Raw genomic sequence first — 18,065 nt, 5'->3', positions numbered from 1 at the left:
AACGGCGCAGGGGGCGGTACTACGAGTGCTATGACTGATAATTTCTGTGTGTGCGTGTGTGTGTGTGTGTGTGTGTGTGTGTGTGTGTGTGTGTGTGTGTGTGTGTGTGTGTGTGTGTGTGTGTGTGTGTGTGTGTGTGTGTGTGTGTACATTGCATGGTGTCAGCACAGTTAATATACATGTGCTTATCGACCAAATGAAGTTACGTTTACATGAAAAACGAATAAAATGGGTGAACAAAATGCATCTGAATCGTTCAAAGGTTAGCTGACACGTGTATAGACCAATGGCGATTGCAAACATATCATCTAAAATACAAAGCATAAAAATGCTCCGGAATGAATTGTAAAAACCAGTCGCCACGTGACAACAAAACGTCAATATGTGCTCAATATGTGCTATGTTATCAAGTAAACACAGACACAGAAAAAGGGGAATAGCGACGTATTAGTAGCAGAAGGGACAAGTGACGGGCTACAAAGACAGGCAACTCAATTTTCCTACACATTCATTCATACCACACGCGACGGTATCAAACTTATATATAAGGAAGGATTCGCGGGCTTCTCTATCATAATTTGAACGAAATCCAGATTCAAGCAACGTGACTCTCAGCTTATCAAATGAGTGGTCAGGAAGATGCACGTGTCTTGAGATAGGCAGGTTGGGCAACGTGTTAGCGTGGGATTTATGATTGTTAAAGCGGAATCTGAAAGGTCCTTCTGTTTGTCCGATGTACCGTTTTTTGCAGAGCGTACATTCAAGCACGTATATTACGTTTTTTGTGTCGCAGTCGCAATTGCCTTTGATTTTTAAAGAAAATTTTGAAGACGTACTAGTAACCTGTTGCGATGTGACCATGTAGGGGCATACTTTACATCGCGGTTTTCGACAAGTATGGCATCTGATGGCATCAGGGCAGTCAGTCTTAGATGATGATGCTAGTATGTCTCGAATATTTCTAGCTTTACGGTACACTGCTTTAGGCGGATCAGAGAATATGTTTTTGAAGCGTTCACTTTGCGTTAGAATTTTGTGGTGTTTCCTTAATACATGCGAAACACTTGGGACCGACGCACTGTGGGTTAGGACAAGAATTGTCTGGGGTGAGAAAGTCTGTTTGTTCTTAATGCAAAGAAGCGTCCTTCGGTCATGCCCGTCTGCGCGTTTTATTGCATCGTCGATTAATTGTGGTGGGTAATTTTGTTTGGCTAAAGCGTTTTTTAGGGTACCGCAATTCTTTTGAAACTCTGATTGCTCAGAACAAATTCTTTTAAAACGTAAGGCTTGGCTATAAGGAATGCCAGTCTTGCAATGTTTAACGTGACTGCTATCGAAGTGCAAATATTGACATCTATCTGTCGGCTCTTTGTATAGGGCAGTAGATAGTTTATCATTTAGCACTGAAACGCTGATGTCAAGGAAGTTAATAGTAGGTGCAGAATACGTGTGAGAAAATGATATAGATGGATGGGCATTGTTAAAGTCAGATATGAAAGAAAGCAGTTCCTGTTCCCCATGAGGACAAATCAGAAAAAAATCGTCAATGTAACGTTTGTAATAAAAAGGTTTTAACGTCCTGGTTAGCAAAAATTTATCTTCTAGCTTACCCATAAACATATTGGCATAGTTCGGGCCAATTCGCGTACCCATAGACGTCCCACTAACTTGCACATAGTGCTGTCCTTCAAATTCGAAGTTATTTCGTTCGAAAATAAGGGCTAGCAAAGTTGCCAATGTATCGCTATCGATTATTTTCTCGGGTGATATACATTCGTAGCAATTGACGACTGCCATGATGCCAGCAGAATGTGGAATGTTAGTATACAAAGATGCTACATCAAGTGTGACCAAAAGAGAACCCTGAGGAATAATGAGATCGATTATATCCGACAGGAAGTGGGTAGTGTCTCTTACGTAAGAGGCAAACGTAGCTGGGATATGACTAATCAGGGAATCTACGTAGCTGGACAAATTTTCTGTGACTGTACCTATACCAGAAATGATGGGGCGACCTGGGTTGTTTATCTTATGTATTTTAGGTAAAGGGTAAAAACGACCAGCAACAGGACTTAGTGGAATTAGAGAATGAACCGCATTGTCAGGCACCTTTTTCTTCTTGACGAGATCTAGCACTGTGCTTTTGATCAGAGATTTATATTGCTCAGTGGAGTCATGATCAAGGCGTTTATAAAATGTTGCGTCTGTTAGCTGTCTGTGGGCCTCTGCGGCGTAATCGGACTTATTCATTATGACAATGGCACCACCTTTGTCAGCAGGCTTAATGACGATGTCTTTGCGAGAGGGCAGGGTATCTAGTGCTTTCATTTCGCTGGTAAACAAATTACGGTGGAAGGGTGCTTGTTTTTGATACAATTGTAGAACGTGTTTGAATGTACGCTCTGCAAAAAACGGTACATCGGACAAACAGAAGGGCCTTTCAGATTCCGCTTTAACAATCATAAATACCATGCTAACATGCTGCCCAACCTGCCCATCTCAATACACGTGCATCTTCCTGACCGCTAATTTGATAAACTGAGAGTCACGTTGCTTGAATCTGGATTTCGTTCAAATTATGATAGAGAAGCCCGCGAATCCTTTCTTACATATAAGTTTGATACCGTCGCGTGTGGTATGAATGAATGTGTAGGAAAATTGAGTTGCCTGTCTTTGTAGCCCGTCACTTGTCACTTCTGCTACTAATACGTCGCTATTCCCCTTTTTCTGTGTCTGTGTTTGCTTGATAACATAGCACATATTGAGCACATATTGACGTTTTGCTGTCACGTGGCGATTGGTTTTTACAATTCATTCCGGAGCGTTTTTATGCTTTGTATTTTAGATGATATGTTAGCAATCGCCATCGGTCTATACACGTGTCAGCTATCCTTTGAACGATTCAGATGCATTTTGTTCGCCCATTTTATTTGTTTTTCATGTAAACGTATCTTCATTTGGTGGATAAGCACATGTATATTAACTATACTGACACCATACAATGTATTATGATGAAGGCCGGACCCCGGCCGAAACGTCAATAAACGCTTCATACGCGCGTCTACTTCACTGTGAATATACATATATATATATATATATTTCCATCTCATCTATGGGATCGAATGCGAGCGCTGTTGCTTTGTTTCTGCGTGTAGTAGTTAAGAGAGCGAGTTTAAGGGAGGAGAAAAAAAAGGAAAGGAAAAGTTCTGATCTGACTATACCAGCCGACAAGTCGTACCGCTTGCACCGGCCAATGAAATCGAAAGCCGCTCATACAACTGTAACTGTAGCACAAGGCTGCAAAAGCTACCTTGTACAAACTTCTGCAGACTGCCATATTCAGTGCCTGCTGGCCAATGTATGTAACCAGACAAATAATACACTAACAAATGGATAATTAACGCAACTTAATGGAACTCATTGCATAAGGGGAAGTATCATGCTCACCGTATTGTAAGTTCGTTTGACTGCCTTTCTTGCACCTCCACGCTTCGTATTGTAAGTTTGTTTGGCTGCCTTTCTTGCACCTCCATGCTTCGTTTTAGAAAACTAAGCAATACACTCAGGTTATTTTATCAGAAGGTATCACAGGCTGAACTCTAACACGTTAAAATTGTTGTTTATTTCAAGCTGGTAATCAGGGGGGACATCAGTGTTTTCTAGCAAATACTCTCCGAAATTTGGCGTTTCTTTGGAAATGAATCAGTAATGATGACAGTAAAGAGCATTGGTAACTTCTAAGAAATTAAACATTTTGTTCACGAAAAGCTGGTGATAGATTCTGCGCACCATTGTTTACATACATTATCATCTGCATGCGCAACATGTTGGTCTCCATTCAAGACCTGTCTGGTCTTTGGGCGTATCTCAGCTGGGAGAAAGTTCTCTTGACATCACAGCTTCCATTTGCTAGGCACAACAATGTCAGGGCAGCATTTGCCAGCCTGGGGTAGCGAGTGGTAGTGTCATGCCAATACTCACTGAATTTGACAGCTGTGTTTGTGGAGCTTTCTTCCAGCGAGTACTAGTTGAATTGTCGTGAAATGAATCTACATAGTCGATTACAGACATGAACAGAGGTCGGTAGTCATCAAATGACTGCCCCAACAGACGCTTCTGAAATGGATCCAGGACGGCTCCCAACTTCCACAGAGTTAGCTGGTTTTCATCTTTGTATGAGACTTTATGTGCAACAGTGCAGTGCCATGTTGTGGCGAGTTTTGTGCAGAACTCTTCACAACATTTTTTGTGGTGCTGCTCTTGGGTAACATAGACAAAACAGCTCTGGCCTGATCACTTTTACCGATCATCGTTGAAAGCTTGCTGATAGTCTGCTGTAGCTTGAAGTTTACCAGGTGATCAAAGCTGGGCATCAGAAGTTTTCCGCTTTCAGGCGTTTTCTGGGCGTCTAAAAATGGGCCGAGTTTGTCTCTCATTAGGATTGCCTTCGCATAAACAAGTTCTCTTTCAGAAAGTATTGCTCCAATAGCTTCCACTTTGCTGCTATCATGTGAGCTTTCAGCAAGCTCCACTAACGAGCTCCACATTGCTATGACAACCACAAGCGTTTTATACAAGCTTTGCCATCTATTCGAGACAACAGAAGGTGGCTTCTTAACATAAGGTCCAGAAAGGCCATTTGAAGCACAAATTTCGGTGTACTTTTTGTAGAGCTTGTTAGCGTGCTTAAATAACGCTCCAATCTTAAATCACTACGGATTGAACTGTTGACATCCACAGTAAAGAAACGGCATGATCAACACTCACATGAGTCAGGTGTGCTAAATTTTTCACATGCAAGATTTGGATCCTTTCAGCTCGACATATTTCCGTACTATTTTTCGCATGTACTCTACTGAGTCTGTGGCTACAGCCACGTCTTTCCATGTCTTGCTTACGGTCAGGAGAGCCTGGCTGACTACGTTGGCCACCGTGTAGCTGTTCAAAGCATTTACTCTGCTGACGTTGACCAAAACAACTACTTCATGTTGTTTTGGCTATATTAGCACAGGAGAGTGTTGATGGTAGGCACTCCTGTGGTGCCTGGGGATTCGTTGACGATGACACTCACTTTCACATCTCCGATATCATTGCAGATTTTCACCTTGTCCTTGTCAAAAGCTTCTTTCAGGTATTGCAGCCGAAGTCTTTGTCCTGTTGGCATGGTCGTCGGGGCTTGCAGTATTTGTGTACGAAGTACCCTAGAGGTCCGTCTGCCTGGTGCATGCTGATTCCACTGTACGCTAGGGCATGAACGAAGTCATGGATTATGCCATCTGTTTCAGTTTCTTTCACACATTGTCTACAGGACATTTCAAAGAGCGTCTGCTCTTTGAAAGAGCAGACGTTCCCACCTTCTCAGTTTCCTGGGTCAACATCTTGAACTTTTTATGACGAGATGACACTGGATGCTCGTGAATTCGGTCGTAGGGCTTCTTCGCTGGATCGATGACCACCTCGGTGTTACAGTATTTGCACACTAACTTGCAGCTGCCTTCACTGTCTTTCATTGCAATCTGGAGACCTTCATGCTCTTTACACCAGTCATACAGTGTCTTGTTTTCTTCCCATATCCACGCTGAATTTTCCCATGCCGCATACTAGAGCCTTATGTTTGCGACGGTGTCTTTGCGTTCACCAGTCGCCCCTGATAATGGGAAGTGACGATGGCAATCATGCGTTTCATTGGTTAGAGTTTGCACTCTAAACCAATCAGATGTATGATTCACTTCATCACCAGTTCGTTTTCTCCAGGTGACTGGTGAGTTCTTTGTTAGCAGTGCTTCAAATTTGCTGAGAAAACCTGTAGGAAAACTTAAGACCAACCTCATATCGCTTGCTGTCACATTCTCTCGTCTGTCGTCCCCCCCCTACGGGACTTTCTTTTTAAGTCCTTTGAATGGGAACAATGCCGCCATTCTCGATATCTTGCTGTTCTTGTCAAGACAGAATTTTGAGTGCAGTGGCTTCTTTCCCTTCTTTTGTGGGCAGTCGAAAGGGAATATCACAAGCTGCATGAAGCGCATGCAGAACGCTACATAGCTCTCAACAAGGCTGACCGAGCACGTCTAACTCACCGTGACGGAGGCTGGCTGAATAAAAGTGATAATAGGCATTGGGGCCCTCGCTGGCAAAAAACATGTGCACGAAACATATTCGTTGTTCAATTCCTCCCCCACTGACTCGTTGCTCGTGCCTTTCGCATGAAAGCCATTGAAGCAGGTGAACATACCCGAGGTTAATCTGCAGTAGGCGAAGCGGTGGTTTTTTTTTCCTTTTTTTTTCTTCCTAAATTTGTTACTCCCTGACTGGCAGCCATGTGCTCGCAGTGTGGTCAGCCTCAAATGTGTTTGCCCCTTTCCTTTGAGAGCCTTTTTATTTGGGGGGGGTGTGCATGTACAAATTCATGGTGACCTGTCGAGAAAGTGGAAATAAAAAGGTGCAGCGCTAGAAAGCTATATCTGCTCTCCAAGCAGCAGGGTAAGAATGTGGCCGTTTGTTTATATTGCGCGGGGCGCCCGGAGGGAACGGCAGACCGTCAGCGCACGATTGTGAAGATAGCTACTGGGAAGGTTCATTCGGGAGAAATCGGGTTTAACCTGATTCTCCTGAAACATGTTCGGGGTGTGAAAATTGGGTAAAATCGGGTTTTACCCAAACACAAACAATCCTACTTGTACACCACTTGCAGCTCATGAGCTGTGGTGGCAGACCCAGGATGGCCTCAGTGCGCAGCTCGTATGCCGCTCACAACCTGCGTGTGGCGGTCGCACGCGAGGGCTTCATCTAGCACAGTCAGCTCTGTGCCACACTGGAATGCTGCTTGGCACAGCTCAGGTGCGGCAGCTCATGGACCAGCGGTCCTTGGGTCAGCCAGCGTCTCAAACACTGGCAGCTGGAGCCCTGGTACATTGAACACTGTCTTCTGCGCTCGGCTCCGTAGTGCTCCACACCTTGCCATGCATGTCTCGCCCGGCAGGACCTCGTTCACCCTAGGAACTCTGAACTGTTGCCCTCCTGGTCCGAACAATGTGAGATCGTGCCTCGTGCAGCCACTCTCGTGCACCTGTTCACTTCTTCCTTCCGTATAGAGCTTGGGGGTCCGCTCCGATCTTCTCGCATCACTTACATGTTACACGCAGTTTATCACCAGTAGAGCCAGCAGCTGGTTGTTGCACCACCCAATTCATGCTTTTGGGGCAGCATTATGTGAACTGTTTTTAAAGCGAAGCTTTCTTTGCCTCTTCCTTCGACTTTCCCACTGCTGCTGCTGCTGCTGCTGTCGCACACATCGTGTCGGGGATGGTTCAGAGTGTGTATATAGATGACAGGCACGAGTAAGAAAGGAAAGGCGACAGGAGAAACTTGTTTTCACCCCACAGCGTTGAATGTGCACGATGCCCTCTGGAGATCCCTGGCCGTTGTCACATTAGCCGCTTGATAGCAGTAATTATCCATGACTCTCCTCAGAAGCATTGCAGAAACTGCGGCGCTTCCTTTTCTGCTAACGTGCGAGGGCAGAGGAGACGCAGATAGAACTGTAGAGATGAGAAGAGAGGGAGGAGAAGAGGCAGTCCCTATATAAGAGAGGGTGACGTCAGAAGACAAGGAAACCCCACCACTATACGACAGCGGTTGCGGGCAAACAAGATAAGCTTAAGTTAAAGGTATGGTACTGTATGTTGCTGCTATTTCTCAAAAATAAGCGCCATGCAAATAAGTCAAGTGAACAGATTACACAGGGCATGCAGAAGCAGAGCTGCATTAATTAAAGTGCACTGCAGAGTCCAGGAGACATTATTGAAGCGGTCGACCGTCAAATCAACACTTCTGCGCTTGCCGCATTAGCTTTGTGGCTATGGCATTGCTAGAGGCCGTGGATTTGGCAGCCATATTTCGACGGTGGCGAAATAAAAAATGTGCGTGCACTTAGATTTAGGGACATGTTACGGAACATCACAGTGTAAAAAATAATCCGGAGTCTGCCACTACGGCTTGCCTCATAACGGCTTGCCTCATAATCCAAGTGTGGTTTTGGGACGTACAGCCCCATAATCCCATTCAAGTTTAATACTTCTGCCACAATGTGATGTGCCATGTGAGGCAATGACAACGCTCAACCCTCTCAAAAATGTTGTAAAGTATGGTGCACAACAATGCCTCAAGCAAACACCTCTCCCTGTGCATTCTGTGTACTACGCAAACAAACAGCAGTGGTGCATGCAAGGGAGCATTTAACATCAACTCAGCACTCTCGTGTTAGCCTAAACATTGGAACAAATTAAGCTTTAGCCATCAACATTGCTGCTAATTATCATCAATCAAAGCATCCAGCGCGGAAAAACTTACACCGATTCCCACAGTGTGTGGGATCTGCATATCTTTAGCTCCTCTTCATACTACCTTATAGTGCTATATACACAGCAACTGGCTTATTATATGGCAAATATTGTCATGGGACTTGAGCATCATAGTTTGTGAGTGATCTAAAAGGCTTGCAAGGCTTCACTGGCAGAGGCACCTCGAATACTGCCATGTTGATGGTCCATCTGCTGCCGAGGATTGCATCTCCAGAACATCTGCTCAGTTTTTCCTTCTTCCTGGGACTGTGTAATGCATGGTACATCTCGTAATCACCTAGGCCTAAATGTGCAGACGAAGCCACTGTGTCAAAAGTGTGCAAAATCTAGGCAAATGTGCTGTAGCGTTTTCAGGTGCCTTGCACTTCAAAAGCCATTCAATCTGGAGAATGATACATGTGCATGTCTTTCCTTCTTGACAGGGTGGACAGTGGCTATCGCTCGATCATGAGCGTGCAGTCCTCCTTGGTGATGCTGCCCATCTACTTGTTTGGCACAGAGGAGCAGAAACAGAAGTACCTGCCAAGACTGGCACGAGGCGAACTGCTGGGCTGCTTCGGTCTCACCGAGCCCAACCATGGCAGCAACCCAGGGGGCCTGGAGACCCGTGCTCGGCATGACCCTGCTGCACGCACCTACACACTCAATGGTTCAAAGACCTGGTAAGGAGCTGCCTGGAGCATGCAGTTTTCCAGAAATCAATTGACGTTTTCGTAGTGTTGTGTGTTGTCCTATCGAATTGTTTTTTTATTGTTATATTCACTGTGTTGCACTGTACTTGTTTTATAGGATCCAAATGATCCCATATCCGAGTTTCTGGCACTTTTTACAAGTAACATGTTGATATATTCTTTGTGGTGAGGCTTTTGTATTGTATTTTAGCAAGGTTTCCTATGCCTGTGAAACTACAGGTCTAGCCATCCAGCCAGTCCCTGCCTGGAAGTGAATTGTACTCACAGTGGAGGCTGCCATGCTGTGAGCTATTTATTTATTTATTTCATTTATTTTACCCTCGGGGTTTGCACATTACAGAGGAGAGGGGCATATTACAGACCAAGATTGGAAAAAAAAATGCAGATACAGTAACAATAAGGAGCAGGAACAATCCACAAATTAATACAAAAAATGTACAGTTGCAACTAAGAAAAAGCAGAGTAATTTCAAGATTTAAAAAAAGAACTGGCTATGCAGAAGAACAAATTGAGTACAAATAATTAGGAAATTTTAAGCATGTTATTAAAAAATCACGTACAGCGTGATGTATTCGTACAGCAGTACAGCGAAACCTCATTAAACCGTAGTTGGCCAGAGCTCCGAAAAAGTACGTACTAAACGGTAGTACTGGTTAACCGAAATAGGATGAGATAGCCCACTTAGCTGTCAAAAATGGAAGAGAGAGTGCGATGAAAGGAGAAGAAACGTGCAGTATTTATTTACTTCGCTCGACAAAAGTGTTATTTTCGTTTCATGCCGCGGTAGCCTAGCAGCGACGACAGCGGTCTCAAATTTACTGAAGCTGCGAGCCAGTTTTTCGACCAGCCCCCTCTTCTCGGCAAACACTCGCATTGCTGATTCCTCTTTAGTGTTGCATATTCTCCGTGTGTGGGCACGGTAGTGTTGTAGAAGTCGCAGGGCACCTTTTCATTGTGGGGTGTTGTTCTTGTTCCAACGATTGCATTCGTGAGGCTGACGTAATGCGCGGCTTCTGCCACTGTCGGACCTGAATCGCCCGTGCTGTCGCTTTCCGTGCCGTCCATATCACTGTCGCTAGGCGACACTTCGGCAAAACAGAGGCAACGATGGTGAAAAGACAAACCTCGCAGACAACATCTCTTTGCGGTCACAGCAGCGTTGCTGAGCAACTTCTTCACATTCCAAATGCCACACACTGTAGTCAACGGTAGACCCATGTCGCGTGCCAGCGCCGACTTTTTCGAGTCACGTTCTACAGCACGAAGGGTGTCTAATTTTTCTTCTATGCTAAGCACCTGGCGTCTTTTTTATCTGAGCTCCGGCATGACGCGAGTCCTATCTTACACGACGCCACAATGCTCTCTGGGACGGCACCGAAATGATGTTGATGTGGCTTCACGCGCAGACGCACGGGGCGCTTGGAGGCTGTTGTTCTGATCCCTGAGGCTTGTTGTTCTGTCGGCCACCCGATGGAGATGAAGCATTGCCCTGTCTGCACGACACAAAGTGGAAACACTACGTGTTAACCGATACGTATGCAATAAGCTGGTATGGTTTATGTGGATACAAAACACATTATGTTCAATGGCCGCTAAATCGGTGATTTGACTTTACTACTTTTAAAATGAAACTACTGTTTAAGCGGGTACGGTTTAGCGAGGTATTACTGTAGCTGTTTCTGGCAGCTGATTCCATTCGGAGGTGGCCTGAGGTTAAAATGCATGTGAATAGGTCACAGTTCTGCTACGAGGAACATCAACTTTTTGGAGGTGGTCAATTCTAGCTCATATGAAAGGAGAGGTTTTAATGAGCTGTTCACGAAGATGATTGTTGCGATAGTAAATTTTATGAAAAAGAGTGAGCCGGGATATTTTGCGCTGAATAGTAAATTCCAGAACATTAAGCAGTGACTTCATCATGGTGACACTGGCTGTGCGGTTCATTGGATAAGATGAAGTGAATGGAACGATTCTGCACTCTTTCAAGTTTGTTTATCAGTGTAGTACCATCAGGATCCCAGATAGACAATGTATATTCAAGTGATGGATGGATGTAAGTGGTGTAGAGAAGCTTTTTAGGTAAATGATGGGGGTGCTACATAGAAATTTCTTCGAAAGTACCCTAGTGAACGGTCAGCTTTGGCAATGATGTACCTTACATGATGCTTCCATGATAGGTTACTACAGATATGAACACCGATATATTTGTAAGATAAAACAGACTCAAGAGATGTATTAGCAAGATGACAGTTCTAATTCCATGTTGCACGTTTGACACCAAGCAAGTATGTTATTTAAATTGGTGTGGAGTAAGGCAACATCTTCTTGGTTATCTATTTTTTGGTAAATTACAGTCATCTGTAAATAGGCAAACCTTTGATGAAATGTTACTGGGTAGGTCATTCATGAAAATTAAGAAAAGTAAGGGTCCCAATACAAACCCTGGGGCACACCCGATAGCACTGGTTGGACTGGTGAATCAATAGTATTAGCAGAAACAAACTGAGTACAGTTAGAAAGGAAAGGTCGAATCCAGTTGAGCACATTAGGATCTAGATTTAATTGGCCAAGCTTAAAAAGTAGTAACTGATGACTAACCTTATCAAATGCTTTAGAGTAATCTAAAAAAATACAATCTATTGGAAATCCAGAATTGAGCAAATGATGCAGGCCATTAGTAAAAACCACAAGCTGTGTTTTGCAAGAAAGATTCTTGAGGAAGCCATGTTGTGAGGGTGTAAAAAAACTGGTTCGACTCAAGAAAATTAATAAGGTCAGTGAATACAATATGTTCAAAAACTCTACGTGGAAGAGGTGTGAGTGAAATTGGACGGAAATTTGATGAATTGTGTGTTACCCCAGACTTGTGAACTGGCAGCTAAGTGTGCTTTGATTCTTGCCAAGTTGTGACAAGGCCATGCAGCCAATTATGCTCAAAAACATTGAGTCTTCATAAAAGTGCAGGTTGGAGAGCCAAAAAGTGCACGCTCAAGATGTGTTGCCATCGGGCACATCTTGAGCAGCTTGTGGTGTGTGCTTGCAAAAGCGTGCATGTGGTGATGCATTGCAAGGCAAGCCCGTCGTGGTGGCTTGTGTGCCCTTTAGTTCTTCGCTTCCCTCTGGGATGGCCAGTGGTTATGTCAGCCGGGCACCCTCCATTGTACTACTCCGTGACTACCAGCTAGGCACCGCGAAGCGGGGAAAGCAACGTGGGTGAAGAGAAAGTCAAGTGTCTCTGCACAGCTCATCCTTTCCCCTATTCTCTTCCTTATAATCCAACTTGGAATGCCTGGTTTTGTATACGCGCACATTTCAACTTACATACAACCCTCTATGAATTCTTATGCCATGTACAGAGTGTGAGACATCTTGCACCACTGAGGCAGCTCAGATGGTTCCTGATGAAGACATGTGGACTAATCTTGTGTGCATCCTTACAGACAACCTGTGATGCCAAGGATCTGTTTTAAACAGCTTGCAAATTTTGTTAGAGCTCTGCAAACACTCCAGCAGGTGCATTGTTCTGCAGGATCACCAACTCGCCTGAAGCTGATGTGCTTGTGGTGTGGGCCAAATGTGAAGAGGATGGCATCATCCGGGCCTTTGTGCTTGAGAAGGGCACCCCGGGGCTGACCGCGCCACGCATTGAGGGCAAGTTCTCGTTGCGCGCCTCGGCCACCGGCATGATCATCATGGAGGAGGTCACCGTGCCTGAGGACGCCCTCTTGCCAGCATCGCGGGGCCTCAAGGTACAGCATCTCAGATCAAACTTGTGCCTCACTACAAGTGGGCTCACTGTCAGTGGCACAGTTGAATTTCATTAATTTGACATTCGCTGTGCTAAATTTCAAGCTATAGGCAACAACACTTAGTTCGGTTTCTTAGCGTCTTTTTTTTTTCCTTTTCTTTCCTTTTGTTTTTCCAGCCGGCGTGTCAGACGCTGTTGACACGCCGGCTAACACATGGGCGTTGACATGTGATTGACAGACGGCCGGGTCCCTGGCCTTGTGCACAGCACTCCTTTATTGTCAATTCGACATGATAACACACCTTCGCTCGTTGCCGCACCCACCTGCATTACACCCTCTCTCCTTTAGAAGAACCCCACCTACATATACTGTGGCGAGGAAAGCATATGTCGTCTTGAAGAAGACAAGTCCACATGTCGAAACGTTGGCTCCTGCTTTCACTTTGTTCTCGTTTTGCTCATCGCCTTGATTTTCCATATCCCACCTTCCCCATGTTTTCCCCGTATTAATTTGACTGTGACAGGAGTGACGTACTTGATTGAATCGCCTGGTGGGTAAAGAGGAGGCAGAAAGAACGCTAATACCCACCACTGTTTCAAGTGGCAGTTTTTCTGGGTTCAAAGTACAAATCAAAGGGTGTGCCGATGGCACACCCAATTTCTTACCAAGAAAAATGTAGCATTTCTCTGATTATGGTAATAAGAAAAATGTGGTTCTTTTTTAGACTGTCCAACTTTTTTAAAAAAACTGCCTGTGGCAGATAGCATAATTGTAGTCCTTGAGCTGGATTACTCAAAGTGGGGGACACAACTTGCATGAAAAATTGAGATGCATAATCAACTAATCAACAAAAAGTCATCAGTTAAGTTTTGACCTAGTTACTTTACGCCACATATAGCACCTTATGATGGGCCCTGATTCAGCCGGCTGGTCATGGCACCAGCGCTCGAGCCTAGCTCAGACTTGTTCATTCTCGTCTTCTCGATCACCGTGCAGGCGATGTCTGTGCTGCTTCATTTCAATCTGCCTTCCTCACGGTGTAACGCTCCGTGCATTCTGCCTTAGCCACAAAGTGCTTGGGAAGGGTCGCGCGTGCGGCCTGGTCTAGGGTGCAGGTGCCACAAAAAAAGAAAAGCACACAAATGTGCACTACTGCAAGCACTCGTATTGTACTGCAACTCCATCAGTAAATTTGCATCAATGCGGGGCCAAAAACTTGCATAGCATATGACTGCAGCTCCGCGTTTAAAATGGCAAGTGGCCATGGCTTCGTTCGGACTGCACCGTAAACCATGTAGCAGCTGCCTTTCATTGATGGCTAGCAAACTTATAGAAAAACACCTGCCTTACACTGGGGCAACGCTTCAAAAACATTTCATTGCCGACAAAGTCTTGACGGGCTTTTGTGTTTACAGCACTGACAAAATCAGCGTACTGTTCATCATTCAACCGAATCCTGGCACAGTCGGCCATCGAACTGGCAACGCCATAGCCGTAGAGCCTTCACTTGCATATATAATTAATCACTCTCAAGATGAGCCGAAACATGCCTTCGAAGCTGAAGTGCACCAAGTTCAGCCCTAACAAGCCGTGCACACAAAGTTTTTGCTGATGTTGATCCTGTTCAGCAAATGTCAGACTATGTGATAGGCAACATACAGCTAAAAAAAAAAAAAAAAAAGGAGTCCGTGCACCTGCTACCGGTGCACCTGAACTTTAATTAAAGGTAAGCAGTTAGGACGAAGGAAACTGCTTTTATAGTTCGGTTCTCGCTTTATTGATTTGAAATTAACTACTATTTACTCTGCACAGTGTAAAACAATAAGCAAAGAAGTGGCTACACATGCAGCTGTGCCAACATTAGTAGACATCAATAGACATGCAGCTGTGCCAACATTATGTAGATACGTAAGTCTGTACATGTTAATTAATACCAGAGATGCACTGTTTAGGTCTACTTCAAATGGGAAACAAGAATGGGGAGCATTCGGTACAGCATAAACAACCACCTCACTCAACTACCAGCAGTGTCAGCGATGGCATTCATGTATTTGCGAGCGAACTACACAGCCTGTAGACCCTTTCTATGTTTATAAACAGCTCCCAAAAGACTTCCGGTTGAGCCCTCTGGAACGACACAATTGAAGTAGTAACCTCGCGCAATAGACAAGAAAGGTGGACAAAGACAAGTGCTACGCTCACAAATGTTTAAATGGAAGGATAGAATCGTACATATATATCCTCTTGTCACGCATGTGCATGCCAAACAAAAAAAGAACAGGCACGTGCACATCAAGGCGGTTGCGCAAGAAGTCAAATTCGGCATCAAGTAATGACATGGAAGGATTACTTATACACCTATCGCTATTCTTCTCGATAAAGAAGGCCTCAAGTGCAAGCCTAGAAGAGGCGTTGCTGCTCCTGCCCACAATAGTAGACTTGAGGCCTTCTTTACGTTTTGACATTATTTAATATCAACAATGTGCTGTTTATTTGAAGCCAATGACAATCTGTCAAGATGTTGATGCAAACAAGTGCACCGCTTTGGTAAATCCAATGTGGAAGGCTGCACTTGAAGACCTCTTGAATATGCAAAATGTCTAAAGAATGTGTAAAACCATTATAAAAAGCGAGCTGCAATTGCCCCCATAAATCGTTGACAACAGATTACAAAGACTGGCTGTGTCGGCAGGGGGAACTTGGTGTGCCTTTATCAGCAACACTGTTGGCACAACAGTGCAATCAGGATTTCTCACCAAGTAGTCAGTGAGTCCTACATGGCTTCTAGGGAACCACATGCTGCCCCAGAGAAGCCATGAATAATTAATCGTGATCCACAAAATGCACAATCAACGCAAGCCCATCATGGGTGCTGGTACGCAAATCGACAGGTGAAAGCCCCGGCACCCTACCAAAACATATCCAGAAGTGCGCGGCAGGGGGCAGCACAGAAAAATGAAAAAGACAGGGTGATGTTGGTTGTATTTGTGTTCCGGACATGCCATAAGCTTATGTATAGTGTCATGGAACTTCTTTCAAAGTTATAACAGAACTCTGCATTTGAATAGAACGCATTATGTTGTGAAAATGTCCACAAATGCCAAGTAGTTAGTTTTATTCTGAACAGATCATTATTATCCCAGTTGCCCTCAGAATAGAAAATGTCAAATGTGACTCCAATGCACAACTGCCCTACACGACAGCGTTGAGTGGCAGTGATGAACATTGAGGAACACGGTGAACATTTTGTCTCGAAATGCAAAGCTGGGCAGTGTATGGAGGCAGCAGTGGTGGAACAGCTGTACCAACAGGCGATTTTAGAAAGTGGCACGTGCCCTCAAGCAGCTGCCAGTAAGGTATTATGGGAATCTATGAGGAAAGGCACTCTGTTGTCTGCTTCATTTGCAGCCACCTGCATAGTATGTACCTTGACTGTTAACTGGGGTCAAGCCTCTTTTCTACCGAACTTGGCTAACCATAGTACAAAAGGTTAGAAAGAAAAGCGTGGTGGCCACAATATGCCGTGCGGGTTCAGGAGGATCTCCTCCGCACAGTCAGTGCTCCGCGCAGTGCTTTTTGCCTGTTGGGTGTATGCAGCGAAGCCCGGGAATTTTTGTGGCTTGCTTTTGCTAAACACATGAAACACTTAGCCACAATGCATTGCCGAGAGGACTGTGGCATGCCATCAGAACATGAGATAGGTTTTATGTACACTACTACTTTGTTGCATTTCGACTGTGCGTATCCATGAATACATTCCAGCAGCAATCACGTTTAAAGTTATTCAGCGGGTAAAGAGTTTGTCGTGTGGCACTTAGCCGTGTATATTATGCCCTAGAATGTGCCTCAAGCCAGTTAGAATACAGAAAATGCTATTTTGAACCGATATCTGTGAATGTCTTTCTGCACATTTGACAAGTTGCCAGGGACTATTGACATATTGCACGTAAACATTACCTGCCGCTGGTGCTTTCTTCCAAATGTGTATTGAAAAATATGCCTTGGTAATATACTGGTAACATATTGGTAACAGCTGTGAGGTTCCTGTTAGTGTGTTTTTTATCTTTAAGAGCATGTGAGAGCACACTGTTCCACAAGACACTGTGCAACCCCTATATGATTGCAGCAGTCATCCAATGATGTCTACAAGCCTTCCGCATGTTTTCTGGCCAGATACTCTTATGGAAGGATGAAAGAAGAGAGAGGAAGAAGAAGATCGGAGACGCTGGCTGCTGCGTGTTGTTGGTGCTCAGCCATCTGAACTACTCTGACTCATCCTGTATATATATTGTAAATATAATTTTTCTGTACTCGCAACATCCCCGAAACATATTGGTGGGAGGTGCAGGGTACAACGGCTGGAAATGGAGCTCCACAGTGGATGTCGCATCACCGTCTGCACCATGAATGACGGTGAGCATGCGGGATCAACATCGTTGCTGCCTCCAACGTCACCGTCGCCAGCTACATCGTTGTTAACTTCGGTTGTGGTTATGCAACCCAAGGATCCTGGAACTTCCTGCGGGACCGATGGCACCGACGTTGAAGAGTGAGTGGCCATGTATAAACGCGTGAGTGGAATCAACAGCTGGGACCTTACACTTATGCTAGCTAACCTGTTGTTCTACCTAAGAGGCACAGCAAAGGTGCGGTAAGAAAACCATGAAGAGAAGCTAACCAGCTGGGACCAATGCAGAGAAGCTGACAAAGTTGTTTGGCAAATCAGCCAGCTGTAAAATTGCCGCAAAGCAGGAACTAGCCTCCCGTGCCCAATCTCCCCATGCAGTCCTATGTCTTGTACATCCAGGACGTGCGGGCACTTTGTCGTAAAGCCGATCACGACATGACAGAAGCTGAGAAGGTCGGGCATGGGCATGTGTTTAAGGGCATTGGTGACGACGCCTTTAATCTGCTCATGTGCAAAAGCTGCTCTACAGTTGATGCTATCACTAAAGAGTGCCAATGATTCGAGCTGGCCAAAAGCTGACGCGTCTTGCACCCATTCGCCAGACTTCCCAATACTGCTGCAACGTCGATGTGTGAAGATCAACCCGCACAGCAGCATGCATTGCCAACAGAGGACTTGGTGCGAATCGTTCGATGTGAACTGGATGCGGTGGTGCCTGCAGCTTTCTGTTCATGTAGTCCTGATGCTACCGCATTTTCACTTCCCCTCTTACAAGCCATTGTTCGTCAAGAACTTGAAAACATTGGTTTGCATTCTGTATGTGCTGTCGCTAATCCCAGAGCTAACGAACGTCCTT

The 18,065-nt window shown here is 44.9% G+C and overlaps 1 protein-coding gene across 4 annotated transcripts in view; it reads left to right on the top strand.

Moving 5' to 3' along the window:
* The window catches only part of LOC139055880 (glutaryl-CoA dehydrogenase, mitochondrial), a 107,344-nt gene that overhangs the window by 34,011 nt on the left and 55,268 nt on the right, over positions 1-18,065 (top strand). For 2 of the 4 annotated variants that reach the window (XM_070533471.1, XM_070533470.1), the window contains exons 4-5: positions 8,783-9,022; positions 12,582-12,801. In XM_070533471.1, the coding sequence (XP_070389572.1) occupies positions 8,783-9,022; positions 12,582-12,801 (460 nt within the window). Of the gene's footprint in view, positions 1-6,725; positions 6,907-8,782; positions 9,023-12,581; positions 12,802-18,065 lie in introns of those variants that run through there. The other 2 variants (XM_070533472.1, XM_070533469.1) reach the window with 2 other exon arrangements.

The sequence above is a fragment of the Dermacentor albipictus genome, chromosome 2 (assembly GCF_038994185.2).
Source record: "Dermacentor albipictus isolate Rhodes 1998 colony chromosome 2, USDA_Dalb.pri_finalv2, whole genome shotgun sequence".
In the NCBI taxonomy this organism is placed as follows: Eukaryota; Metazoa; Arthropoda; class Arachnida; order Ixodida; family Ixodidae; genus Dermacentor; species Dermacentor albipictus.
This window is presented reverse-complemented; position numbering and strand designations above follow the sequence as displayed.